This window comes from Gorilla gorilla, chromosome 13 (genome assembly GCF_029281585.2).
Source record: "Gorilla gorilla gorilla isolate KB3781 chromosome 13, NHGRI_mGorGor1-v2.1_pri, whole genome shotgun sequence".
Lineage (NCBI taxonomy): Eukaryota > Metazoa > Chordata > Mammalia > Primates > Hominidae > Gorilla > Gorilla gorilla.
Genome location: NC_073237.2, coordinates 97,719,128 through 97,746,478, shown reverse-complemented (window position 1 = coordinate 97,746,478; position 27,351 = coordinate 97,719,128). Strand labels below are relative to the sequence as shown.

Here is a 27,351-nt window from a genome sequence, read left to right as displayed (position 1 = left end):
AACTAAAGAGTTTCTGCACAGCAAAAGAAACTAGCATCAGAGTGAACAGGCAACCTACAGAATGGAAGAAAATTTCTGCGATGGCACTATGCAGAATGACACCATGGCACATGTATACCTATGTAACAAACCGGCACATTCTGCACATGTATCCCAGAACTTAAAGTATAATTTTAAAAAAATGATTTTTTTAGGGTTCTATGTTTTTTATAAGCAATGATGTGTATATGCAGTCAAGAACTGTTCACTGTTACTGGAGTTCTGAGTTGTCCAAGGATTTTAAAATTAAGAAATTTCTATAAATTCCAGATTCATGTCCAAGGATATTAAAAATATGTAGGACTACCTCATACAACCATAGCCTCAAACTACTATGAGGTCAACAGCGGCCAGTGCTTCTGCTATGGAAGATAACCGTACATGAAACTGATGTGACTTCAACAAAAAGCAAAGAAATGTGTTTCAGTGTACATGCAGTGAAAACATACATAATAGATTTTTAAAATACTGAGAACAGGTCTAAGAACCTCATTAGTTGAGATCCTGATCTGGGAACCACTAGTGTAAAATAAGTACAACTGGGAAGGTCCAGGGCAGGAAAATTTTATATGAGTCAGGTGCAGTATGTTGTTTTTTGTACTTTTCCTTGGACTACAAATTGTTTTGAAATGTCAACTGTATAGTAACTATGAGTACCTAATTTGAATAAGGGAGTGCACAAAGATATGTATCTTTCTATACATGTACCATAATCTCCACACTCACATGCAGGTACACACATAAAGAGATGGGAAGATGAAAGTCTGGAGGTAATTTTTAGAATGACTGAGGTACAGGAGAAAGGGAGGGGTCATTTGCTCAAACTATTAGGAAGCTGGAATTACAGAATTCTGCTAATTTGGAATCCTATACTCAGAAACTGAAGAACCTGGGCTTAATTGAGCTACTCCAGAAAAGCTTAACTAGTCACACACAGAACAAATGACAGCTATTTCCTTCCTATTTTTGATTCTAATTTTAAAAACACAGTAATGTGTTTGACAGAATTGGTTTTACACTAAAGTAACAACTCTTACACAAAGCGAAAAACAAAACAGGTTTTAATGGTTAAAACAGATGAATTAATAGGTTTATAATAACCATTAACTAAGGGAAGCCCTAGAACAAGAAATAAGGATTTTTAATTGCATGCAAAACCTAGTTACCATAAAAACCAATGCAATACCAAAATATCTCAGCTTCCTAGCATAGACTCCAGGTCTTTTCATTTCCAATTCTTGGCAGTCATAATATGTACACTTTCATATGCACCTGGTTGTGGAGGGATAAGCTCATTCACATAGGACTACAAATATCTCTTACAGGTAGGAGGGCACAAAAGAACAATATCTTCCTCCACTTTTTTGGGTCCATCTTGAAAAACAAAAAAGGCACTCCCAAAGGTTCCTTGGTAACACCTTTGTTAGGTTTCTTAATTACTAACATAATCTTTACATGTAAGGTTAATGGTCCGCTCATTTCATAGATCTGGGAACCATCAGGCATTGGAACTGCCTTTAACTCACATGCCAAACAACTGGCTTTCTTAAACAATGACAAAAACTGTATACTTGTTTTAAAAACATTTGGGCTTTGTTTCCTTGACAACTTATATATGCTTAATCACTGGACTTTGGCATGCAGAGCCAAACATATCATGGAACTGAAAGAACCACAATATGACATGGTGACAGAAGACTCTTTGAATCATTATTCTCAGTTTTCCACTATAAGCTGCTCCAGCTCCCTTATACTAATCCAACTTTGTCCCTCAGAGCATCCATGCTCTGAACCTAGGTTTAATCTCTCTGCTGAAAGATTTATTAAAGATACTTAGATAAATTGCCAAGTCTTTCTCTACGATCATCAAAGAGTAAGGGAAGTCAAATGCTCATGGGCAGTTGTCCACTATTCACAGAATCTTTAGAAACTATTTGCCTGAGGCCAAGGAGAATTTGCTTTATCACTAAATCTGACCCATGTTGAGCCATACTAAAACTGCACTTGGGTACTAGTCTCAAATCAAATTGAGTTTATGTATTGCTCTACATTTATTGCATCCATGCTGTGTGCAATTTCTGATGCTGAATAAGAGAAATACGGCAATTAAAGGCTTCACCACAAGCGTCACATTCATGGGTTTCTTGGGTTTTCACCTCTGCATGGATCTTCTGATGGTTGACAAGACTGCGCTGTTGACTGAAACTTTTGTCGCACTTCTCACACTTATAAGGTTTCTCTCCTGTGTGTATTCTCTGATGCTGAATAAGACCCGAGTTCCGGCTAAAGGCCTTTCCACATTCATCACATTTATGGGGTTTATTACCTGTGTGAACACCCTGATGTCGAATAAGATTACAAAGCTGACTAAAGCTTTTTCCACACTGTCTGCACAGATAGGGTCTCTCACCAGTGTGGATTCTCTGATGTTCAATAAGAAATGAGCTCCGGCTGAAGCTTTTCCCACACACAGTACATAGATAGGGCTTTTCACCAGTGTGGATTCTTTGATGTTGTACAAGATGAGCACTAACACTAAAAGTTTTCCCACATTCATCACATTTATAAGATTTCTCCTTAGGGTAGACTTCCTGCTGTATAACAAGACTGCAATTTGGATCAAAACTTTCCTTAGTTTCATTGTATGGATAAGTCTTCTCCCTGGTGTGAATTCTCTGATGCTGAATAAGACCTGAGCTTCTACTAAAGGCTTTTCCACATTCCTCACATTTATGGGGCTTGTCTCCTGTGTGAATTCTCTGATGACGAGTAAGGTTGCAAAGTTGACTGAAACTTTTCCCACACTCTTTGCACTGATAAGGTCTTTCACCAGTATGGATCCTCTGATGTTCAATAAGGAATGAGCTCCGACTGAAACTTTTTCCACACTCAATACAAAGAAAAGGCTTCTCGCCAGTGTGAATTTTTTGGTGTTGTATAAGGTATGTGCTTAATCGAAAGGCTTTCCCACATTCACCACATTTATGGGGTCTTTCCCCAGTGTGAATTCTTTGATGCTCAACAAGCAATGAATTTCGACTAAAGCTCTTCTTACATTTGGTACAGTGATAAGGTTTCTCACCAGTGTGAGTTCTTTGATGCTCAATAAGGTGCGATTTCCAACTGAAGGCTTTCCCACAGTCACTACATTTATGGGGTTTCTCACCTGTATGAATCCTTTGATGTTTAACAAGGCTCCTTCTCTGGCTGAAGCTCTGTTTACACTGATTACACTGATAGGGTCTTTCTCCAGTGTGGATTCTCTGATGTCTAATAAGGGTTGAGCTCACACTAAAGGTTTTTCCACAGTAATTACACTCATAGGGCCTTTCCCCAGTGTGAATTCTCTGATGTTCAATAACAAATGAACTGCGACTAAAACTTTTCCCACATTCATTGCACTGAAAAGGTTTCTCACCAGTATGGACCCTTTGATGTTGAATGAAATGGGCCTTGCGGACAAAACCCTTTCCACATTCTTCACATTTATGGCATTTCTCTTCTGAGTTTGGTCTTTTACGGATAATGTTAGTGTTTTCTCTGAACATTCTCTGTTCCTGGGTCAAAGATTCCCTTGGTATTTCCCATAGGAAGATCCCTCTTTGTTTATCTAACCTACCAACAAGTTCAAAGGTTTCTCTACCCATAGGATCCTGGTCAATTTCACTTTTGATTCTTGTAACTATTACACCCTGTGGTTCCACTTCTTCCTCAATTTCTTCAATCTCTTGTTTTACAGTTGGCTCCTCATCCTTATCTCTGTTCAAAACATCTGGAATAATAAAAAGGAAATACAAAGATCAATCAAGGTCTTTGAAGCAAGGAGAAACAAAGTAAGATGGGCAAACAAAGAAACAAATCAAGTCAAGGTGGGATTAATCAGTCTATCAAGGAAAACAGGGTAGGATGAAAAAAAAACTCCACTAAGTTCAAGAAAATTAAGGATGAGAAAGCATTATTGGAATATGATCAGACCAAATAATTAACAGAAGGGACCAGATACTAATGGCCAGGCATAGTGGCTCATGCCTGTAATCCTAGCATTTTGGGAGAGTGAGGTGGGAGGATCACTTGAGCTCAGGAGTTTGACACCAGCCTGGGCAACAGTGAGACTTCATCTCTACAAAAAAAAATTTTTTTTTTTAATTAGCCGGACGTGGTGGTACACACCTGTAGTCCCAGCTACTCAGGTAGCTGAGGTGGGAGGATTGATCACTTAAGCCCAACAAGTTTAGGCTGCAGCAAGCCGTGTTTGCGTCGCTGCACACCAGCCTAGGCAATAGAGTGAGACCTAATCTCAAAAAAATAAAAATAAAAATAAAAAAAGATGCTAAGAAGGATAAAAGACAAAGATCCAGGGGAAACAATAATTCATTCATTAGCAAGCATTTACTCACTGCCCATCAAAAGCACTCCAGAAACATTGTAATCAGCCAGGATTCAGAGATAAGACATGAAGCCCCCCTGCCAAATGGAATGGATGTTAAGTAAAAAATGGGGAAAGAAAATAATATGATAAAGAAAATATTAAGTAAAAAGCAGCTCCTGTATAAAGAGACAAAATGGCTTTTAAAAACAATAATAAAGGGTTAGGTGACAGAGAGTCTATGATATCGAGATGCAGAATAAAACAAGTATTAAGAAACACGGGCAGAGTTCATGGGAGCAACAACCAAAAAGGGCAGTCTGTGGTAGCTTATGACTTTACCTACCACAAATCATACCTCAAGTACACGTGATTCTAAACTCTCTAACAATATAAGACCCAAGGTTCACCACCTTGTTCCAACTGAGAGGCTGCATGACATCTGAGAAATGAAAATCTTGCATGTGTTGAAGAAAAGACAGCACAGTGGTCTATGATATAACAGAGTGTCATATAGTACATTTAGGCCTGCTTCTGACATCTTCCTGATTTTCCATCTCTTGCTGGAATAGATATTAGATAATTCTGCTAGAAGATTCAATAATGACCACATTTATATTTGGCCCTAAACAAGCTCCTTTTTCATACATCCTCTTTTCTCTCAATTTTTTGTGGAGTCATCTTTGAATTTTCTATTTGCTTACTTCATTATTTTATTCTAAAATAACCTTTTCCTATTCCCCTAAGAAACTACTAGAAATTTTATTTCTTCTAAGGCTATTTAGTGTCCCCTCTCAAATTTTTCAGTGGGCTGTATTTTCTTTCACATAATGAAAAAACATGAAAGAACTCCCTCAACTTTCTGTCCTCTACCTATAAAATTATCTGCCAATGGTACATAAAGATATATCTGATTCTTATGCAAAGCTAATCCATCCACCACTTACCGATCCTACTCACCTCTGGGCATTTGCTTAATTATCCCGTCTTTCCTCTTTCTTCAATACACACTCTCTATTGACACTTTCCTACCATTACATAAATATGTCCAATTTTATCTTGAACCTGAAATCCTTCTCTTTATGAAAGCCAAGCATTGAAAAAAAATCTTAACACCGAGGTTTTCTATTTCTTATGTTTTCCAAGCCCAACCTCTTCCTATTCAATCTATTCTGCAACCTGTGGTGAAATCTGGTTTCTGTTTCCAGCATCTAGAGAAACTTCTCATTAGATTACCAACGACTCAAATAAAAATAAAATGGGCATTTTTTTTTTTTTTTTTTGAGACAGAGTTTCACTCTTATTGCCCAGGCTGGAGTGCAATGGAGTGATCTTGGCTCACTATAACCTCCACCTCGCGGGTTCAAGCAATTCTCCTGCCTCAGCCTCCCAAGTAGCTGGGATTACAGGCACCCGCCACTGTGCCTAGCTAATTTTTTTGCATTTTTAGTAGAGATGGGGCACCATGTTGGTCTCGAACTCTGACCTCAGGTGATCCACCCACCTCGGCTTCCCAAAGTGCTGGGATTACAGGAGTGAGCCACCGTGCCTGGCCTAAAATGGGCATGTTTCAGTCCTTATGTTATTCAGCAGCATCTAACACTGTTGACCACCCCTATTTCTTGACATTATCTGTTTTTGGTCTCTACGCTATTACATTCTTTTATTTCCTTCCCTACTTCTTTGGCCTTTTCTGATAAATTTCCCTCATTTATTTCTTTTCCTTTGTCAACTGACTTTTGTTATTGTTACCCACATTTACATCCTTACTTGTTCTGTATATATACCCCCCAGATATCTCCAGTTAAATGCCTCACAAAGGGCTCACAATTAACATGGTCATCATCATCTGCTTTCATGCCTTTCCCCACCTTTAATTATCTCTTGAAAGGCACCATCATCCATTACCCTACAGTCTCAAAGCAGGAATCATCCTGTATTTCTCCCTTCTTCTCACTGTTAATCAATCATCCAAATCCTGAATTTCTCTCTAGCACCTATCTTTCATCCCTCACAATCATGTAGCTGCCTTATAATCTTTGGCTCCAGTCTTCAGGCTGCCAACACATTATAAATGCCTTACTGATTCTAGAAGAGATCTCTATAAAACAGAATTCTACTCAAGTCATCACCTGTAGATTTAGCAGCTCCCCATCACCTTTAAGATCGAATCAAGCTCTTTGCTATGATACAACTCTTCATGACACAGTCTCTAAGCCTCAAGTCATGTTCCTACCTACTTTATCATACTTTATGTAGGCAAATTGTTTGTGTTACAGTCTTTCATGTCTTATCTTCACATATCTCATTTACTAAATGTCCCTCAACACTGTTTACCTGGCAAACTTTTGGTTTCACTTTAAGATTCAAAGCAATCTTTAAGTTTAAAGCAACAGTTCCTCTACAAAGCCTTTACTAAGTCCACTAGACAGATTCAGGTGTTCTATTTTTTTATTACCAGCCCTTGACCATAATTCTATTATTGCTATGATTACACTGCATTTTTTAACTGTTTGTTATTTGTTTGTCTCTTCCACTAGATTGTAAATTCTTTGTGAGAAGGCAGTCTCTTCAGAATATTTGTTCAGTTATATTAGTTGGATTAGTGGATACTGTTCTGTCAATTTCATTCAAATGAATAAGACAAAATGATCATTACTTGAAGATGATATGAATATATACCTAAAATTCCTGGAAGAAGCAAATGAAAATATAATCATAACAAGATTAAAAAGCTTGTTCTTAGTACAAAAAAAGTTAGTAAATATTATACAGAAATGATATAAATGCTTCACAATAGTAACAAAAAACATAAAACCTAGGAATAAACATAAGAAACGTGTAAGATCCATAAAAATATTCCATACAATTTTTCTGAAAGACAAAAGGATACAGTTAAACAGAGTCAACCAAATGGCTAAAGAGATTCAATATTATAAGGATCTCAATTCCTTTCAATCTATGAAACTAATCACATTCCAATCAAAAATCATATGAACCAATAAAAAAGTAAATAAATCTAAAGTTTAGAAGAAGGCAGACTAGTGAAGTACATCCTGAAAAACATTATTAAAGAATGACTTATATTACCAGACACAAAATGTAATATATTGTTAAAGCGAATAAAACAATGACATTCACATAAAAATAAATAGGTCAACAGGATAGGCAGGTGAAAAAAACAAGAGTAAGGCTTGCACACAGAGCAGCCTTGAAGTGACTATCCATTAGATCTGGGCTTGGCAATGCTTATGCAATATCTTCCCATCCTGTGGTCATGGCCAATTTTTCTACACAGATAGTTGTCTCAAAGTGGGTTTCACCAAAGAACCTGGAATTAAAACTGAAATCGCTAGTTATTTGGAAGGTAGCTAGAATTGTAACCTATCAAACCAGAAGCCAAAAGGACAGAAGTATGTGAACATAAGGAGACAAGACTAAACTGTCAAGGAGAAAAAAGAGATAAGACAGTGTTATAGACTGAATGTTTGTGTTCCCACCAAATATTCATATGGTGAAGCCCTAATCCACAATGTGATGATATTTGGAGGCGGGGCCTTTGGGAAGTAATTAAATTTAGATGAGGTCACGATGGTGGGGCCCCCATGATGGGATTAGTGTTCTTATAAAAAGAGGAAAAAAGACCAGAACGTTTGCTCTATCTCTCTCCCCTTCTGCCATGTGAAGACACAGTAATAAGGTGGCAATCTGCAAGTCATTGCGGAAAGAGTCATTAAAATTGGAGATGTCAAAGATCTGAGAAATTAAGCTATCAATTGTATCATCGATGTAGCTATTAAAGTTTTTTTAAAAATAAGCTTGAAAAGGAAAAGTATGAATGAAAAGCCAAAACTATAAAGCTAGACAAGAGTTGCATTATGAAAAGCAGTTAAGATGATGTAGAAGAGAATACCGCATTGCAACAGTAGAGTAATAGTGATCTCTCATCAAGGGAGCTCTCACCAAAGGGATGGAGATAGGGTCTATTGAGGAGGATGAAAAGACTGTGGGAGGAGAAATGATGAATATGGAAAGCTGTATTTAAGCTGAAATAAAGAAGACAGCCTACAAGTAGAAGATCATCTGTGGGCACACTGTCACACCTTGTCCATATGGTATTTACATGCTGCAGTTCTAGGAGAAGGCAGGGCCAGGCACTTACTTGGTTCTATCAACCAGAATACCATATGTATGGATAAGCTGGCAGTGACTGAGAGACAACATGGCATATTAAAACACACACACACACACACACACACACACACACACAAATCAGCAGCTGATACGGCTGAAGACTAAAGTGGTGTGCAGGAAAAAACAGGTGAGGCAAGAAAGATATGCAGAGGCTATACTTGGAAGGTCCTATATGATAAGAAATTAAGATTTTTATCCTTTAAGCTATCAGGAACCATCAGAAGTTTTACACAGTTAACTAATACAAAATCACTTTGGTGGCAGTAGAGAGAATATATTTTAAAAAAGGAGACTAGTGGCAAGGGGGTAGTTTAGGGGTTAATGTAATAATCCAGTTAAGAGATACTGAGTCTTAAGTTAACTGTACTTACTCAGTCATATAAATATTTAAGAAGCATATAATATAGGCCTGGCTCTGTGCTAAGTGCTGGAGAAATCAATGCAACAGGTATATCTACCATCCTCACAGTAATCAGTGAGGTTAGAAAAGTAACATATATAGAATGATTGTAGTATAGTATGATAAATTCAATAGCAGGAGTATATACAAGGTAAAACAAAGAAAGGAGTGCTTAGCTCTGGAGAGAAGGCCCTTGATTTTAATGGATTGAAACTTGCCAGGTTTGAATTACTCATGTGGTCTTCAAAAGATGACTAGGAATTTGAAACTCAACAGAGAAGATGATGACAACAATATAAGTCAACATTTATATTGTTCTTAACTACATGTTAGTGTGTCAAGTGTTTTACATATATTAATTCAGTCAATGCTCGCAATAACCCTATGAGGTAGGTGCTATTATTATTTCCATTTTATAAAAAAATAAACTGAGGCAAAGAGAGATTAAATCACTGTACTCACCAGGCTAAGTAAGTGGTGGAACAAGGATTTAAACCTAGGCAGTTAGGCTACACATTACCTTTCTTAGGTGGAAATAAAGATTTGGGCCAGGCACGGTGGCTCACGCCTGTAATCCCAGCACTTTGGGAGGCCAAGGCGGGCGGATCACCTGAGATCGGGAGTTCAAGACCAGCCCGGCCAACACAGTGAAACCCCTTCTCTACTAAAAATACAAAAATTAGCTGGGTGTGGCGGTGCACGCCTGTTTGTCTCAGCTACTCAGGAGACTGAGGCAGGAGAATCTCTTGAACCCAGGAGGTGGAGGCTGCAGTGAGCTGAGGTTGCGCCACTGCACTCCAGCCTGGGCAATGGAATGAGGCTATGACTTGAAAAAAAAAATGGGACTTATTTTCACAGAGCGGTAGCTGATGACCTGAGTGTAGGTAAGGTCCCCCAAGGAAAGAGTACAGACTGAGGGGAAGTCTGAGAATGCAAGCCAATGGAGGGAAACAATAAAGAGTTTCACATATTCATAGAGAGGTAGACTAAAATAAGGTCCCAAAAGAGTCTACTGCATTTGACAATGACGTGTTACAGATCACTGTTAAACAATTTAATGGGAGTATTAGAGGCAAGACAAAGGGGCTCAGACACAAGGGGAGGTAAAGAAATACAGAACACGCATTAACTACTCTTACAAAATCTTGACTATGAAGAGAACAAGTAGTAAATTATAGGCAGCAGCAAGAGGGAGAGTCTGACTCATAGCAGGGATTTTTTCTTTTTTCCTCTCTTTTCTCCTATTGAAGAGTTATGAACATACCAATCATCAGAATAAGGGTACCAAGGGAGAAGAAATAGTGACTGAAACTATAAGGCAAAAAAGAACGACTGATTAGTTTCTGGAAAGGTGAGAAGATGAGAGCAGCTTTAAGTGTGTAGATAAGAGGCAGAGAAGTTGAGAGTTCGTGCTTATTGGCCTTTATTTTCTCTGAGAAACAGAAGGTGAGCTTCACTACTGAATGAAGGATAAGCTTTTGGAATAGTCACTAAAAAGAACAGGACAGTGAGCATATCAGGGACAAAAAATATTGCTAAGATATAAAAACCCAGTGGAGAGTAGAAGAAAAAGGCCATACTTATATACAGGATATCAATCTTTCTGGTTAGAGAATTTCTCCTGCTATGTTTAGCAATTTGGGTAGGAAAGAGGGAAAGGTGCATTTTATAACAAATACAGGATTTGAAGTTTGCAGAATGGGTAGAGAATAATGACAAGCTAGCAAGAGAGCTTGCTGGTGATCAGATGGGGAGACAAGCCCAGAAAGGTTGGACACCTTAGTGAAAAAACAGAGACGTCAAGGGACAGGAAACATCGTTAATAATGAATGGGTTTAGGTGGAAAGGAGTAGGAAAGATAGAAAAGTTGTAGTAAGCTCCACAAGGGGAGAAAGCCTGTCTGTTTTGGTCACCCTCGTCTAGTCACAGTCAATAAACTTCCATTGCCGAATAACTGGTCAGAGAATAGGGTATTGGGATTTACGATTTGCCTGTTACAACAAAACTGGTATGATCAATGATGTAAGGTGCTGAGTAAAAGTGGAAAGCAGGGTCCCTGAAGTAAGATCCACTGAGGCTGAAGTATTAACTGGGTCATCCATGGCACGAGTTAAAATAGACTATGAAACATGTGACAAAATTATGTGTGAAGGACCAAACTAAAAGTTGGCAGATAGTGAAAAGGAATTGAGTGGAAAAAGCAAGACTGCTGAGACCTCAAAGAAGGAGAGATTTTGTTTGAAGGTGGAAAACTAATGCTTTGGGGACAGCATTTAAAAGCTGAGTGAACAATAACTTCCCCCTTCCAACACTGAGACAAAGGATGGGGAAGGAGGAGGATGTGGGAGAATAAGCAGCCCCCACTTGAAAAACTGCCAGAGAAACGTTGTCCTTGGGATAGTGCCAGGTTTCAGTTAAGGCCAGGAGGGAAGGAACATTATGTGAAGACGAACAGGGGCTCCACAACGCAGAGTGAAAAGGGGTGGGAGGAAAGCTGTGGGAGGATGAGCCAGGACGGAAAGTACAGAACAATATGGGAATGAGATTATGAAGACAGGATGCCGGAAAGGCTTGCAGTTTGGTCACCTCAAGGAAGCTAGGGATGAGAGTTATGGAAACAACTAATGGCTGAAAGGTTTGAATCAGAACTTTGGAACAAAGCAGTTTTAGTACTGGTTTCCGTCCAAATGTTCTGTTAGTCTGATTTCTCTCTACCTTCTTAGATATTTTAATTAGAGAAACAGCAGATTCTTACCCAGTGAGACCAGGTTTCCATAATTCTCCATCATGACATCTTTATACAGGCTTCTCTGAGCTGGGTCCAGATAATCCCACTCCTCCTGGGTAAAAAACACAGCCACATCCTCAAATGTCAGCAACCCCTGAAATAGTATGATTTCTGTAGTCAGTTCCTGTTGTCTCAAGGACAATTCTACCACTAAAAGTGACAGAGGCAATCACTTATTGTGGCCAAGTAGGCTAGGAGGAACATGATAACTGAAAGTTCCATATGTTGCCCAATTCTGGGAATGAACTGTAACTGACAGACATCTCAGACTAGAAAGGACCTACGGATAAGGCTTTTCTGATTTACTATGCCCTGAGAGTTTAATTTTAGTAAACTGCCCCAAGGCCTCTCCAAGCTTCCCTCACCTCACTGCCTACTTCAATTTTCCATTTGCACTGGCTTGTGACTCTATTCAATTCAATTCCTTGAGGTTCTCTAAGCGTGTACCTTGGGGTCCAGGCACTGTGCCAGGAACAGAAGACACAAGGGAAGGTCAAAAATGGTGCTTCACCTGGAGAACTCACAAATGAGAGAGCTAGTCTGGAGCATTACTTATTTTCTCAGGCCGATTTATCAAGTCTCTCTAGAAAAAGAAAACAAAAAGGGGGGAGCCAGTGGGCAGTTTGTTCGCGAACCGCACCCCAATGCACTAGTGGGGAGTTCCTTGCAAAGCGCTGGCCCTAAAGAGGCGGTCAGGAGGTTGGTGGGGGGCCTGGGGGAGAAAGCAGTGGTGCGGCCTAGCTGGGGTAGTGGCGAGACAACCGGGATCCCCGGGGAGGTGCTTACTTACCTTTGACTCCGGCGGGGGGCTCGGGGAAGCCATCTCCCAGGCAAAGAATAGGGGCAGGAATTGGGGGCGGCCTCACGGAAAGGAGCCTCTGGTGAGGCCTACCCGGCTGCTGGAAATTAGGCTCGACGAATACGAGGATCCCTGGCTGGGTCTGGCCAGTGCCTGCCTCGGCCCCCAGACGGTCACGACCCCAACAGCATATCAGACGCGATCCCTGGCTGTCCCCCAACCCCGAACCCCAACCCCTACTCCTGCCTGGTTACGCAGCCTTTCAGGCCTCGCTAGAGCCTCCTCCCCGCTGCCAGTTCCTCCTCCTTTCAGCCAAGTAACGCTATGACCGCCCGCCCCCGGACCAGAAGGCGTCACCCAGATTCTTCCCGAGGCCCCCTCAACTACAACTCCCGTCATGCTCGGAAAGAGCGCGGCGGTCCAGACACCGCCAGTAACTGCTAATGGACTACATTTCCCAGCGTACAAAGGGCGAGGGAGCCTACAGGAAAAAGAAAGCTCTTGCCACTGGGATTGTATCCGATTGGCTGGTCTGGGCGCGTCACTGCTGGCTGAAGGTTGCGCTCAGGCCCGTGGATCTCATCGAAGATGGCGGCGCGATCTGTGTCGGGCATTACCAGAAGAGTCTTCATGTGGACAGTCTCAGGGACACCACGTAGAGAATTTTGGTCTCGATTCAGGTAAAGCTTTATGGTGGACGGTGGGTCATGTTCAAGGAAAGTTAAGGAGGATTAGGGACGAATTCAAAAGAGAGTGTTACGCCATCGTGGTCCCGCGCCTGATCAGAGCAAGGACAAGGAGGTCCGGTTAGGGTCCCGAGTTGAGAAGCACTCATTGAGTGGTAGGACCCAGTCTCTTCCACTCTCGGCCTTAGTTTTCTCATCTTATAACGGAAATACCACCCCCTTTGCTTTTCACTTCACTCATTCATTTATTTATTAAGCAAGCAGGATTAACCTCGTGTGCGAGACACCGAGTGTGTTGTCTGCAAACACATGAAAGCGCTTGGTAAACTACATTTGCCGGCTGTGTTTCTTCACAAGCAAGGTTCAGTAATGAAGTACTGCCTCCTCATTTTGTTTGTTCATTCATTCAGTCAGTCATTCAACAGATTTCTTAGGGCCAGCATTACTCTAAGCGCCTAGGATACAGCAGGAAAAACAAAATCCATTCTCATCCTCGAGGTACTCCAACATATGAGGAAACAGGCCCACAGGAGGGAAGTGATTTTCCCAGAGTCACAAAGCAAGTTAATTGCAAAGCTGCATCTAGAACATATGTCTCCTAACTCCCCATCTACTGCTTTTTCTGCTGCACGGCTGCACCATGTGTAATTGTTTGAAGGTAAATCTAATTTGACTTAGTGTTTAGGAAATCAAAACGTATGGTAGGAACCCTAGGGAACAATGTATGCCCTCTTAGGTTTCAAACAAAAACCACTACAATTAGGAAAGATCTTTTTCATCAGTTCAGATATTAGCTTTCCCTCTTCTTTGGTTAATATTTGTTATTATCTTTCAAATCTCTTCCAAGTTTGTTTTATTCATTCACTCAAATATTTTTTAGGCTGTTTACTATTATGCCAGGCTAAATCTTAGGTGTTGTAAGAATACAGTGGTTACTAAAACAGACCAAATTTTTGTTCTCGTAGGGCATATGTTCTAATGGAGGAAGAAATGAACAAATGTGTAATGTAATTTCAGAAAGTGGTAAATTATGAAGAAAACTAGAGGAAATAAGAGATTACTGAGAATGATGATTATATTTTCTTTACTATTTTAAAAATTTTATATATTTAAGATATATAACTTGATGTTGATTATTAGTCAAGCTAATTATCATATTCATCTCTTCACATACTTTCTGTATTATTTTGTTTTGTTTTAGAGAAAGGAGTTCTCACTATGTTGCACAGGCTGGTCTTGAACTCCTGGGCTCAAGTAATTTTCCCGCCTTGGCCTCCCAAATTGCTGGGATTCCAGGGGTGAGCCACCACACCTGGCCAGTTAGAATTTTTGTGTGTGTGGTGAAAACACTAAAGATTTACTCTCAGAAGATTTCAAGTATACAGTACAGTATTATTAATGATCGTCACCATGGTGTACATTAGATCTCTGGAACTTATTCATTCTACATAATTTAAATTTTACCTTTGTCCAACGTCTCTTCATTTCCGCCACCCCTGGTAGCCACCATCCTACTCTCTGTTTCTATGAATTTGACTTTTTTTTTGTTTGTGTTGGAGATGGAGTCTCACTCTGTCTCCAGGCTGGAGTGCAGTGGCGCTATCTCGGCTCACTGCAACCTCCGCCTCCCAGGTTCAAGCGATTCTCCTGCCTCAGCCTCCCGAGTAGCTGGGACTACAGGTGCCCGCCACCACGACCGGCTAATTTTTGTATTTTTAGTAGAGACAGGGTTTCTCCATGTTGGCCAGAATGGTCTCGATCTCTTGACCTCATGATCCACCCACCTCAGCCTCCCAAAGTGCTGGGATTACAGGCGTGAGCCACTAAACCCGGCCTAATTTGACTTTTTAGATACTACATATAAGTGAGATCATGTGGTATTACTCTGTCTGGCTTATTTCTCTTAGCGTAATATTTTCCAGGTTCATCCATGTGTTACAAATATCCTTTTTTAAGGCTGAATAAAATGCCATTTTATGTGTGTGTATATATGCAAGCACATAATATATACATATATTCATACATAGGTACACATATACATATAGACACACTTGTGGCATTTTATTCAGCCTTAAATATTGTGTGTGTATGTGTGTGTATACATGTATACATTTACATGTATACACACATGCTGCAATGAAGATGAGAGTGCAGATGTCTCTTTGAGATACTGCTTTCATTTCCTTTGGATAGATACCGAGTAGTAAGATTGCTAGATCTTAGGATAGTTAGGATAGTTCTGTTTATAACTTTTGAGGAAGCTTAATACTGTTTTTTATAATGGCTATGCCAATATTCATTCCCACCAGCAGCATATAAGGGTGCCGTTTTTTCCATGTCCTCACCACACTTGTCTTTTTGGTAATGACCATCCTAATGGGTATGAGGTGATGTTTATTTGTAATTTTTTTTAAATGTTTATGGATGCATAATAGTTGTAGATATTTATGGGGTACATGTGATATTTTGATGCAAGCATACAATGTGTAATAGCCAAATCTGAATAGTTGACGTATCCATCACGTTATTTATCTCTTTGTTTTGGGAACATTCTAAATCTTCACTTCTAGCTATTTTGAAATACAAATAAATAACTACTAACTATAGTCACCCAATTGTGAAATCAAACACTAGAACTTACTCTTTTTAGCTGTAGTCCTCTTCTCTAACTGTATTACTTCTTTTAACTGTATTTCTAACCAATCTGTCTTCATACCTTACCTCCTCACTATCCTTCCCAGCCTCTGGTAACCATCAATTTATTACTACCTCCATGAGGTCATTTTTTTTTTGGTTCACACATAGGAGCGAGAACATGCGATATCTGTCTTTCTGCACCTGGCTTATTTCACTTAAGAGTGTCCTCCAGTTTCATCCATGTTACTGCAAATGACAGGATTTCATCCTTTTTTAATGGCTGAATAATATTCCATTGAGTATATGTATGGTTTTTTTAATATCCATTCATCCATTGGTAGAAACTTAGTTTGATTCCATATCTTGGCTATTGTGAATAGTGCTGTAATAAACATGGAGTACAGATATCTCTGTTAGACTGATTAACTTTCTTTTGGACATATACCCAGCAGTGGGATTGCCGGATCATATGGTAATTTTATTTTTAATTTCTTTGGGAAATTTCCATACTTTTCTCCATAGCAGTTGTACTAATTTACATTCCCACCAACAGTGTACTAGTATTCCCCTTTCTTTACATCCTTGCCAGCATTTGTTATTTTTTGTCTTTTAAATAATAGTCATTTTAACTCAGGTGAGATGATACCTCATTGTGTTATTGAGTTGCATTTCCCTGATGATTAGAGATCTTTTTTTTTTATATACCAGTTGGTCGTTGTATATCTTCTTTGAGAAATATGTATTCAGATCTTTTGCTATTTTTAAATCAGGTTTTTTTTTGTTGTTGTTACTGAGTTGTTTGGGTTCCTTGTATATTCTGGTTATTAATCCCTTGTTGGATAGCCAATTTTTCTCCTATTCTCTAGGTTGCCTGTTCACTTTTTTTATTGTTGCCTTTGCTATGCAGAAGCTTTTTAGTTTGATATAATCCCATTTGTCGATTTTTGTTCTTGTTGCCTGTGCTTTTGAGGTCTTAACTCAAAAGGTCATTGCCCAGACCAAAGTCCTGAAGCATCTCCCCAATGTTTTCTTCTACACAGAAGCTTTTTAGTTTAGTGTAATCCCATTTGTTTGTTTTTGTTCTTATTGCCTGTGCTTTTGAGGTCTTACTCAAGAGGTCGTTGCCCAGACCAATGTCCTGAAACATCTCCCCAATGTTTTCTTCTAGTAGGGTTATAATTTTGTAACTGCCCAACGGGTTCACTTTGCCTAGACAGAGCTGATGTATCAAGGCAGAGGAATTGCGATGGAGAAAGAGTAATTCACACAGATTCAGCTGTGAGGATACTGGAGTTTTATTATTAATCAAATCTGTCTCCCCGAAAACTTCGGAATTGGAGGTTTTAAAGATAATTTGGCAGGTAGGGGCCCAGGAAATGGGAAGTGTTGATTGGTTGGGTTAGAAATGAAATCGTAGGGGGTCTAAGTGAGTTCTTGCCAACTTATGTTCCTGGGTGGGATTACAGAACTCATTGAGCCAGATTACCGGCTTTGGTGGTGTAAGCTAATCCATTGAGTGCAGGGTCTGCAAAATATCTCAAGCACTGACCTTGAATTTTACAATAGCAGTGTTATCCCAGGAGCAATTTGGGGAGGATCAGACTCTTGCAGCCAGAGTCTGAATGACCCCTAACCATAATTTCTAATCTTGTAGCTAATTTGTTAGTCCTACAAAAGCAAACTGGTTCCCAGGCAAGAAGGAGGTCTTTTCAGAAAAAGGCTATTATCAATTTTGTTTCAGAGTCAAACCGTAAACTCATTTCCTTCCCAAGGTTAGTTTGGCCTGTGCCCAGGAATGAACAAGGACAGCTTAAAGGTTAGAAGCAAGGTGGGGTCAGTTAGGTGTGGTCTTTTTTTTTTTTTTTTTTTTTTTCTTTTGCTTAGCATTACTTTGGCTATTCAAGGCATTTTGTGGTTTCATACGAATTTTAGGATTTTTTTTCTATTTCTGTGAAGAACGTCATTGGTATTTTGATAAAGATTACATTGACAGTATATTGCTTTGGGTAGCATAAGCATTTCAACAACATCAATTATCCCAATCCATGAACGTGGGATATCTCCATTTTTTGTGTGTCCCCTTCAATTTTTTTCATCAGTGTTTTATAGTTTTTATTGTAGAGACCTTTTACTTCTTTGTTGAAGTTTATTCCTAGATTTTGTGTGTGTGTGGCTATTGTTAATGGAATTGATTTCTTGATTTCTTTTTCAGATTGTTTACTATTGGCATATGGAAATGCTACTGATTTTGTATGTTGATTTTTGTATTCTGAAACTTTACTGAATTTATAATTTCTAAGAGTTTTTTGGTGGATATTTAGGTTTTTCTAAATACAAGATCATATATCAACAAGATATATAAGATATATATCTTACATATGATATGTATCTTACATATGATATGTAAGATATATGATCTTACATATGATATGTAAGATATATGATCTTACATATCATATGTAAGATCATATATCTTACATATCATATGTAAGATCATATATCTTACATATCATATGTAAGATCATATATCTTACATATCATATGTAAGATCATATATCTTACATATCATATGTAAGATCATATATCAAATAAGAACAATTTGACTTCAATTTTGATGTGCTTTATTTCTTTCTCTTATCTAATTGCTGTGGCTAGGACTTCAAGTTCTGTGTTGAATACAAGTGATGAAAGTGAGCATCCTTGTCTTGTTCAAGATCTTAGAGGAAAGGCTTTGAGTTTTTTCCCATTCAGTGATGCTAGCTTGTTTTGTGTCCTTGTTTGGTGGGTTTGTCATGCATGACCTTTATTATGTTGAGGTATGTTCCTTCAGTATCCAGTTTATTGAGAGTTTTTATCATGAAAGGATGTTGAAATGTATGAAATGCTTTTTCAGCATCTATTGAAATGATCACATGATTCTTGTTCTTGATTCTTTCAATGTGATATATCGAATTTGTTGATTTGCATATGTTGAACCATTCTTGCATTCTGGGATGAATCCCACTTGATCATGGTGAATGATCATTTTAATGTGTGGTTTAATTCTGCTTGCTAATGTTTTGTTGAGGGTTTTTGCATCTGTGCTCATCAGGAATATTGAACTGTAGTTTTCCTTTTTTATTTTGTCTTTGTCTGATTTTGGTATCAGGGTAATGCTGGTCTTGTAGAATGTGTTTTCCTTTTTTATTTTGTCTTTGTCTGGTTTTGGCCTCAGGGTAATGCTGGCCTTGTAGAGTGTGTTTGCAAGTATTCTCTCCTCTTCAGTGTTTTGGAATAGCTGTGGTAGAATTCGTATTGATTGGCATTAGTTCTTCTTTAAATGCTTGGTAGAGTTCAGTAGTGAAGCCATCAGGTCTTAAGCTTTTCTTTGATGGGAGACTTTTATTACAGCCTCTTTCTCGTTATTTCTGTTTGGGTTTTCTTTTTCTTTGTGATTCAATCCTGGTAAGTTGTCTGTGTTTAGGAATTAATCCATCTCTTCTAGGTTTTCCAATCTATTGACTTATAGTTGCTTGTCACAATCTCTAATTAGCCTTTAAATTTTTGTGATATCAGTGTAATATCTCCTTTTTGCCTCTGATTTTATGTATTTGTGTCTTCTCTCTGTTTTTTTAAGTCTAGCTAAAGGTTTGTTGATTTTAACTTTTCAATAAACCAACTTTTTAATTCATTGATCTTTTTTATTGCTTTTTTAGTCTATTTTATTTATTTCTACACTGATCTTATTTCTTTCCTTGTACTAATTTTGGGTTTGGTTTGTCTTTTTCTAATTTAAGGTGCATCTTTAGATTGTTTATATGAAGTTTTTCTTTTTTCATGTAGATGTTTATTACTATAAGCTTCCCTCTTACTACTGCTTCTGCTGTATCGCATAGGTTTTGATGTGTTTTCAATTTTATTGCTTCAAGACGTTTTAAAATTTCCTTCCTAATTTCATCATTGACTCGTTGGTCATTTGGGAGCATGTTATTTTTTATGTAGTTGTATAGTTTCCAGCGTTCTTGTTATTGATTTCTAGTTATATTTCATTGTCGTTAGAAAAGTCCTTGTTATGATTTTGAGTTTTATGAATTTGTTAAAACTTGTTTTGTGTTCTGTGATACAATCTACCCTGGAGAATGTACCATGTACTCATGAGAAGAATATGTACTCTGCAGCAGTTGGGTGAAATGTTCTCTAAGTGTCAAGTCCATTTGGTGTAGAATGTAATTCCAGTCTTTCTTTGTTGATTTTGTCTGGATGGTCTGTCTGTTATTGAGAGTGGGTGTTGAAATCCACAACTATTAATGTATTGTAGTCTATCTCTTCCTTTAGATCTGTTAATATTTGTGTTATGTGTTTAGGTTCTCCAATATTGGTTGCATATATATTTATAATTGTTATATGCTTTTGCTGAATTGACCTCTTTATGATTATGTAATGACCTTCTTTATCTCTTTTATAGTTTTTGACTTGAAATTTATTTTATCTGATACAAGTATAGCTACTCCTGTTCTTTTTGGTTTCTGTTCGCATGGAATATCTTTTTCCATCTCTTCACTTTCTGTGAGGTAGAATGTAAGTAAAATTAAAAGTCAGGTAGGATGTGATACACTCTGAGAGCAGTATAAACTGCTGAAGAGATCACATGAAATCACAATTATATTTGATTCTGGAAATTAGGTAAAGCATCTTGGAAGAGAACAATTTTATCCTAAGACTTACAGAATAAGCAAGATTTCCATAGGTGAAGAGAAAAGACAGGCATTTTAAGATATGACTTGAGCCAACACATTGGCTCAAGGAAAGTGGGAGTGTGCTTGGGACATGGGATATAGAGTATCACATGGAGTATATGTAGGTAATCAGTGAAAGGTAAGACCAGAAAGGTAGATTGGGGTGGGATCTTGGGGGATCTTGGAGGATCTTGGAGGATGGGGAATCCCAGACAATGATTTACCTTACTTCTTCACCCATTCTTAGGAATTCTTACAGTATTTTTCTGTCTCTCCCAACTCAGTTCAACCATGAACGTTCTAAGGGCAGGGGCCTACCATATTCTTTCCTACTCTCAGTGGTCCCCAGCGGTAATCAGCATGCCATTGTTGATTTTGATTGGTAGGCAAGATTTGGTCTGGTGTTTGTCATCTTCATTAATGGATTTGTGTGTTTGTTTTTGATCATTCCAGAAAAGAGAAAGAGCCAGTGGTTGTTGAGACAGTAGAAGAGAAAAAGGAACCTATCCTAGTGTGTCCACCCTTACGAAGCCGAGCATACACACCACCTGAAGATCTCCAGAGTCGTTTGGAATCTTACGTTAAAGAAGTTTTTGGTTTTGGTTCATCTCTTCCTAGTAATTGGCAAGACATCTCCCTGGAAGATAGTCGTCTAAAGTTCAATCTTTTGGCTCATTTAGCTAATGACTTGGGTCATGTAGTCCCTAACTCCAGACTCCACCAGATGTGCAGGATTAGAGATGTTCTTGATTTCTATAATGTCCCTATTCAAGATAGATCTAAATTTGATGAACTCAGTGCCAGTAATCTGCCCCCCAATTTGAAAATCACTTGGAGTTACTAAGCAATTCGGAAGAGAAACACATTGAAATCACTGTTTTTCCCTGAGCAAGGGGGCTGCTCATTAGACCTTTTGATACTTTACCATGTGAAATACTACCAGAACTGTTCTCTAAACCCACTTTTTCTGTAGAGGAATGTATCATCTCTTTTTTTTCTCATATTACAAATGGACAAATAATGGACTTTCTATTTTCATATTTGCTGAAACCATTTTTTAAATGAAATTAGGTCATTATTTATGAAAAGTTTTGAGAGGGCACTGTCATTAACTTGGGTTTAAGACAGGAGGACATTGCAAGGTCACACCCTTCATAAGCATAAAGTAGTTGCAAGAAAGTATTTTCATCCTGTTAGGATTCATATCTAAGATAGAGTTATGCATTACACATACACAAATAAACTTTTATTAGATAGATACCTATAAAAGAAACATAAAAGTACGTTGTGTATTACTGACAGTTCTAGATTAATTTCTTTTAGAATTAAAGTAGATTTGTTAAAGTGTATTGTGTGTTGTAAATTTTTTAAGTGAAATTTGCTTGCGCTCTGCCTTGCCATTTCTTTCCAGTAAGTATAATTTTGAAAAAATTAGAATATGTGCCAAATATTGAGTGCTGTGACTCTTCCTCATAAGAGATGTACCAGATTCTATGTCTAATTGCATATTCTCTTCAGAGGAGATGATGCTTATTTTAAACCTTTTTCTCTATAACTTTTAAAAAGTGGTGCTGAGTATTCACTAGAGTGGCAAGTCTTTGTGCTTTAATGCACTTAATTTGTGGAAATTACTTAAATAGCAGGTTATCAGATGGTTCTGAATGACAAAGGTGTTAAATTCGGGGTTTTTTTTCAAGCTTTAGATATGGCTGGAGAGTAATGAGACAGAAGGAATGTCTTATATTGTTTTGACTGCTGACAATTCCTAAAGAAAAGTGATAGAAGGGTTTTTAACAAAAGAAATTGCATTTTTCTCTTTCCCAGGGTTACTCCTTTGAAGAGGGCAAAATTCAGTTGGGAATATAAATTCTGGAATCTTCATGAAGAAAATTAGTTAACAGTATAGACATGCCCTACAAATATCATCCACAGGCACTTCATTCAAGAACTTCAGGTGTCAGAGTGCCTGGAGCTCTGGAGCTTAGACATTAGAGTTGATTCCTTGGGGATTGGTTCCAGGACACCTACTTGGATACCAAAGTCCACAGATGCCCAAGCCCCTTTTATAAAATGATGTAGTATTTGCATATTATGTATGCACATCCTCCCATATACTTTAAATCATCTTTAGATTACTTATACTGAATAGAATGTAAATAGTATTTACAATTGTGAATACAATGTATTTAGTTATGTAAATATGTAAATTTTAAAGTTATGTAAATATGTAGCTATGTAAATAGCTATAAAATAATATTTACAATTGTGAATACTATGTAAATAGTTGTGAACGTAACTATTGTGAATACTATGTTATATGTTATAGTTGTGAATGTAAATAGTATTCACAATTGTGAATACAATGTACATAGCTTTCACAATTGTGAATACAATGTAAGTAGCTATGTAAATAGTGAATACAATGTAAATAGCTATGTAAATAGTTGTTATGCTGATTAGGGAATAATGAGAAGGAAAAAAAGTATACATATTCAGTACAGATGCAGTCATCTTTTTTTCCCCTCGAACATTTTTGATCCACAGTTGGTTGAATCCACAGTTGGGGAACACACAGTCTCGGTAAATTTAACCAACAAGGAGGGTAAACACATCCCAACAGGGAAGGTAAACTGCACATCCATCAGTACCTCTAGAGGACATCACTGGTTTATAGTTCAATACAGTGACTATATCAGAATAATGGCCTTTAGTTTTCCTGAAAGATTAAATTAGGCTTGCTGTTGTTTAATGAGATAATCAAACATATGATGTAATTTTAAAGGGTTTACATACAGAAGGCCTGCTGTATGTCCTGCTTCTGCTGTGTAAAAGATTCAGCATGGAATCATTGGAATTTTATGTACAGGATTTCATTATCTCATTTTCTATACAATTTTTCCTTCTGATCCAGAGACACGGAAAAACAAAGGGCAAGATGGAAATAAGGGATGAGAAGGTCTATGTGGAAAAACAGTTACAACTGGAGTGGTAACTGCAAAAACCAAGCAGCTTCATGTGATTGTTAGGACAGAAGAAATTTCTCCTTTGTAGCCTAGAGCAATATTCTCAAAATTTAATGCTCATGTTAATCATTTGGGGATCTTTTATTCATTTTTTCATGTGGGGATCTTTTAAAAATGCAAATTCTGATTTGGTAAGTCTGGAGTAGGTCCTGAGCTTCTGCATGCTTCAAAAGCTGATTATGTTTTGAGAACATGGATCTAGATGCTGGTATTTAGGTGGGAGACAAGTACTGCCACCTGAAACAACAGTCTTGGTAAATTTAGCCGACGAGGGTAAATACATCCCAACAGGGAAGGTAAACTGTACGTCCATCAGTACCACTAGAGGGCATCACTGGTTTATAGTTCAATACAGTGAATATATCAGAATAATGGCCTTTAGTTTTCCTGAAAGATTAAATTAGGCTTGCTAACTTGTTTAATGAGATAATCAAACATATGATGTAATTTTAAAGGGTTTACATTTTTAAAAATTTAATGATTGCTACATAAAAAGGGTATCAGTTAACTAATTTTACTTAGATGGAACTTCTGTAAGCTTAGTAGGTATGCTTAAATAAAGCCTGCTAATAAAATAGAGATTCAGACTCAATAGAATGGTTTTACATATGTAATATATGTTTTAAACAGCATAAAATAAACTCCTCCCTCCTTTCTTAACGTGTCATTTTTCTGATTACAAAAGTAGCACGTTCTTTTTAGAAAATTGGGAAAGAAAAAAGCAAAAACAAGAATGAAAAAACAAAACTATCTTGCTGCTCATAATTACTTAACATTTTGGTATATTTCCAAATGAAAACAATTATTTTCCTGTATTTTACAATTACTATGGCATCATGCTCCCCTTCACATTATAAGCATTTCCCCATATTTTTAAAGACAAGAATAACAAATTTGATTAATAACATATTATTGTATAATTAGATGTCATGCAATTATTTAACCAATATTCAACTGCATATTTAAATTGTTCCCAGTGTTTTGCTTTTCTGTTCTTTTTAATCCTGCTTTTCTAGTTCTTAGAGAATTGGTCTGCCATAGATCTTTCTACTCAGAAGTAGAAGATACTGTACTATACATTTCTTGACCCTAAACCTAAGAATGAACAATTTGGTCCTACTTCTTTGATTCATAATCCCATTAGCATGTATTCTGTGAATCCTAAAACACAAAGTGACAAGGACTTTGAAATTTTCACTAGGTCAGTGCAAAAATCCTAAAGCTTTTACTTGAAAGGTTTCCAAATTTAAAAATAGTCTGTAACCTCTGATCCTATAGAATTCCAAAGTTAATCTTAGCTGTACAGTAACAGGCTGGAGCAATCATCAAAGTTTTGCTTTCCATCATGAAATACCAAATTCAAACTATGTAACACTGATATAACAATAATCATATACTGTCCATATTCAAATTTCACCAATGTCCTAGTAATGACCTTTATAGCAATTTCACTTCCAATCCAGGATCCAATCCTGGTTTATTGAGTTGGTTGTTAATTATTATGTTTCTTGGTCTCATTTATTCTTCAGTAAATTTTTTCAAGTAATTGATTTCATGTAAGTTACCAAATTAGCATAAAATTGTTCATAATCCCTAATTAATGTCAGTTGGATCTATAATAATAGGCCCACTTTCATTTTGAGTTATTTGTTATTTGTGTCCTATCTTGTTTTTATTTAATCAATCTAGGTTGTAGCTTATCAATTTTTTAGCTTTGGCTTCATTTTATAATTTTAAAAATTATATTCTTCTTTTATCATTCAGTTTGAAATATTTCCTAATTTCCAGTGTGATTTCTTTTTGACTCATGACATTATAAATATGTTTGATTTTCAAATATTTGGGAGTTTTCTAGATGGCTTAATGTTATTAATTTCTAATTTCATTGAGAATATATGATTTCAGTATTTTTACATGTATCGAGATTTTATGGCCTAACTTATGGCCTATCTTGTTGGACATGCCGTGTACATTTGAAGTTGTTGAGGCGATTAGGGTAAGGTCATTATAGTGTTCAAATCTATGCCTTTACTGATTTTTTTCAAGTTTTCTACCAATTGTTAAAAGGGATTTAAACACCTTCACTCATGGTTATGGAATTGTTATTTTTCCTATTTCTCCTTTTAATTCTGTCAATTTTTGCCCATAAATCTTGAAATCCATTATTCAGATTTATGATTTTTATGATCTTGTCATATAGATATATGATATATATATATTTTATAATCTTAGTCATTACTACTTTAGGTTTCTTATGCTTACTGTTGCATGGTATGCATTGCAGGAAGTCAGGGACCCCAAATGGAGGGACCAGCTGGAGCCGCGGCAGAGGAACATCAATTGTGAAGATTTCATTTTAATATGGAAATATATCAGTTCCCAAAACTAATACTTTTATAATTTCTTACACCTGTCTTTACTGCAATCTCTGAACATAAACTGTGAAGATTTCATGGACATTTATCACTTCCCAAATAATACTCTTATAATTTCTTATGCCTGTCTTATTTTAATCTCTTAATCCTCTTATCTTGGTAAGCTGAGGATGTACGTCACCTCAGGACCACTGTAATTGTATCTGACTGTACAAATTGAGTGCAAAACGTGTGTTTGAACAATATGAAATCAGTGCACTTTGAAAAAGAAAGAATAACCGCGATTTTAGGGAACAAGGGAAGACAACCACAAGGTCTGACTGCCTGTGGGGTTGGGCAGAATAGAGCCATATTTTTCTTCTTGCAGAGAGCTTATAAACAGACATGTAAGTAGGAGAGATATCACTAAATTCTTCTCCTAGCAAGGAATATTAAATATTAAGACCCTAGGAAAAGAATTGCATTCCCAGGGGGAGGTCTATAAACGGCCACTCTGGGAGTGTCTGTCTTATACAGTTGAGATAAGGACTGAAATACACCCTGGTCTCCTGCGGTACCCTTAGGCTTATTAGGATGGGGAAAAAATCCTGCTGTGGTAAATCTGAGGTCAAACCGGTTTTCTGCTCTTGAACCCTGTTTTCTGTTGTTTAAGATGTTTATTAAGACAATACATGCACAGCGGAACATAGACCCTCATCAGTAATTCTAAGTTTGCCCTTTGCCTTGTGATCTTTGCTTTGCCCTTTGCCTTGTGATCTTTATTGGCCTCAGAAGCATGTGATCTTGTTCTCCCTTTTGCCCTTTGAAGCATGTGATCTTTGTGACCTACTCCCTGTTCGTACACCCCCTCCCCTTTTGAAATCCTTAATAAAAACTTGCTGGTTTTGTGGCTCAGGGCATCACGGTCCTGCCGATATGTGACATCACCCCCGGAGGCCCAGCTGTAAATTCCTCTCTTTGTACTCTTTCTGTTTATTTCTCAGACCAGCCGACACTTAGGGAAAATAGAACCTACGTTGAAATTTTGGGGGCAGGTTCTCCTGATAGGTATGTATTTTTTTCATTTACTTACTTGCATTCTGTTAATGTAATTTTTCACCACAATCCAGACTCTCAGTAATCCTTGCCTTGCTTTTGTTTAAAGATTTACTCCAAAAGTGTGGCCTATAGTTTTAGTTCAGCAAATACAAATTTGAAAGATTTATTTATGTGTATTTATGACTAGTTTCTAATGACATTATGTTTATAAGATTCATCCAGGTTATTGCATGTAGTTGTAATTCATTTATTTTTATTCTCTAGAAGAAGAATTGCTGGGTCAAAAGTTAT

General features: G+C 37.5%; 3 protein-coding genes across 7 annotated transcripts in view; 2 read left to right on the top strand and 1 right to left on the bottom strand.

The window, feature by feature from the left end:
* Nucleotides 1-1,083: 1,083 nt before the first annotated feature.
* On the bottom strand, nt 1,084-13,040 carry ZNF189 (zinc finger protein 189). 5 transcript variants are annotated; one of them, XM_004048371.5, is made up of 3 exons: nt 12,578-13,040; nt 11,755-11,839; nt 1,084-3,811 (listed from the first exon to the last, which is right to left on the bottom strand). In XM_004048371.5, exons 1-3 carry the CDS (start codon nt 12,608-12,610, stop codon nt 2,091-2,093), a joined length of 1,839 nt encoding a protein of 612 aa, XP_004048419.1. In that variant the 5' UTR covers nt 12,611-13,040; the 3' UTR covers nt 1,084-2,090. The 5 variants fall into 5 exon arrangements, with proteins under 5 accessions (XP_004048419.1, XP_004048420.1, XP_055207146.1 ...); XM_004048372.5 differs by having other exon boundaries at nt 11,755-11,881; nt 12,578-13,031; XM_055351171.2 differs by having other exon boundaries at nt 11,755-11,836; nt 12,578-12,990.
* Nucleotides 12,973-21,968, top strand: MRPL50 (mitochondrial ribosomal protein L50). Its single transcript, XM_004048367.5, has 2 exons — nt 12,973-13,266; nt 21,078-21,968. Exons 1-2 carry the CDS (start codon nt 13,175-13,177, stop codon nt 21,466-21,468), a joined length of 483 nt encoding a protein of 160 aa, XP_004048415.4. The 5' UTR covers nt 12,973-13,174; the 3' UTR covers nt 21,469-21,968.
* Nucleotides 21,969-24,296: 2,328 nt separating this feature from the next.
* The window catches only part of LOC101140183 (bile acid-CoA:amino acid N-acyltransferase), a 27,281-nt gene continuing 24,226 nt past the window's right edge, over nt 24,297-27,351 (top strand). The window contains exon 1 of the mRNA XM_004048365.5: nt 24,297-27,069. The gene's annotated coding sequence lies outside the window, so the exon portion shown is untranslated. The remainder of the gene's footprint in view (nt 27,070-27,351) is intronic.

Bases quoted from the DNA above. Each gene is read 5' to 3' on its own strand.
- ZNF189 (XM_004048372.5), bottom strand. From the start codon at position 12,610: ATGGCTTCCCCGAGCCCCCCGCCGGAGTCAAAG. The intron at 11,882-12,577 runs GTAAGTAAGCAC...ATACTATTTCAG, and splicing joins GCCCCCCGCCGGAGTCAAAG to GGGTTGCTGACATTTGAGGA. The intron at 3,812-11,754 runs GTAAGAATCTGC...TTATTATTCCAG, and splicing joins TGGAAACCTGGTCTCACTGG to ATGTTTTGAACAGAGATAAG.
- MRPL50 (XM_004048367.5), top strand. From the start codon at position 13,175: ATGGCGGCGCGATCTGTGTCGGGCATTACCAGAAGAGTCTTCATGTGG. The intron at 13,267-21,077 runs GTAAAGCTTTAT...TGATCATTCCAG, and splicing joins GAATTTTGGTCTCGATTCAG to AAAAGAGAAAGAGCCAGTGG.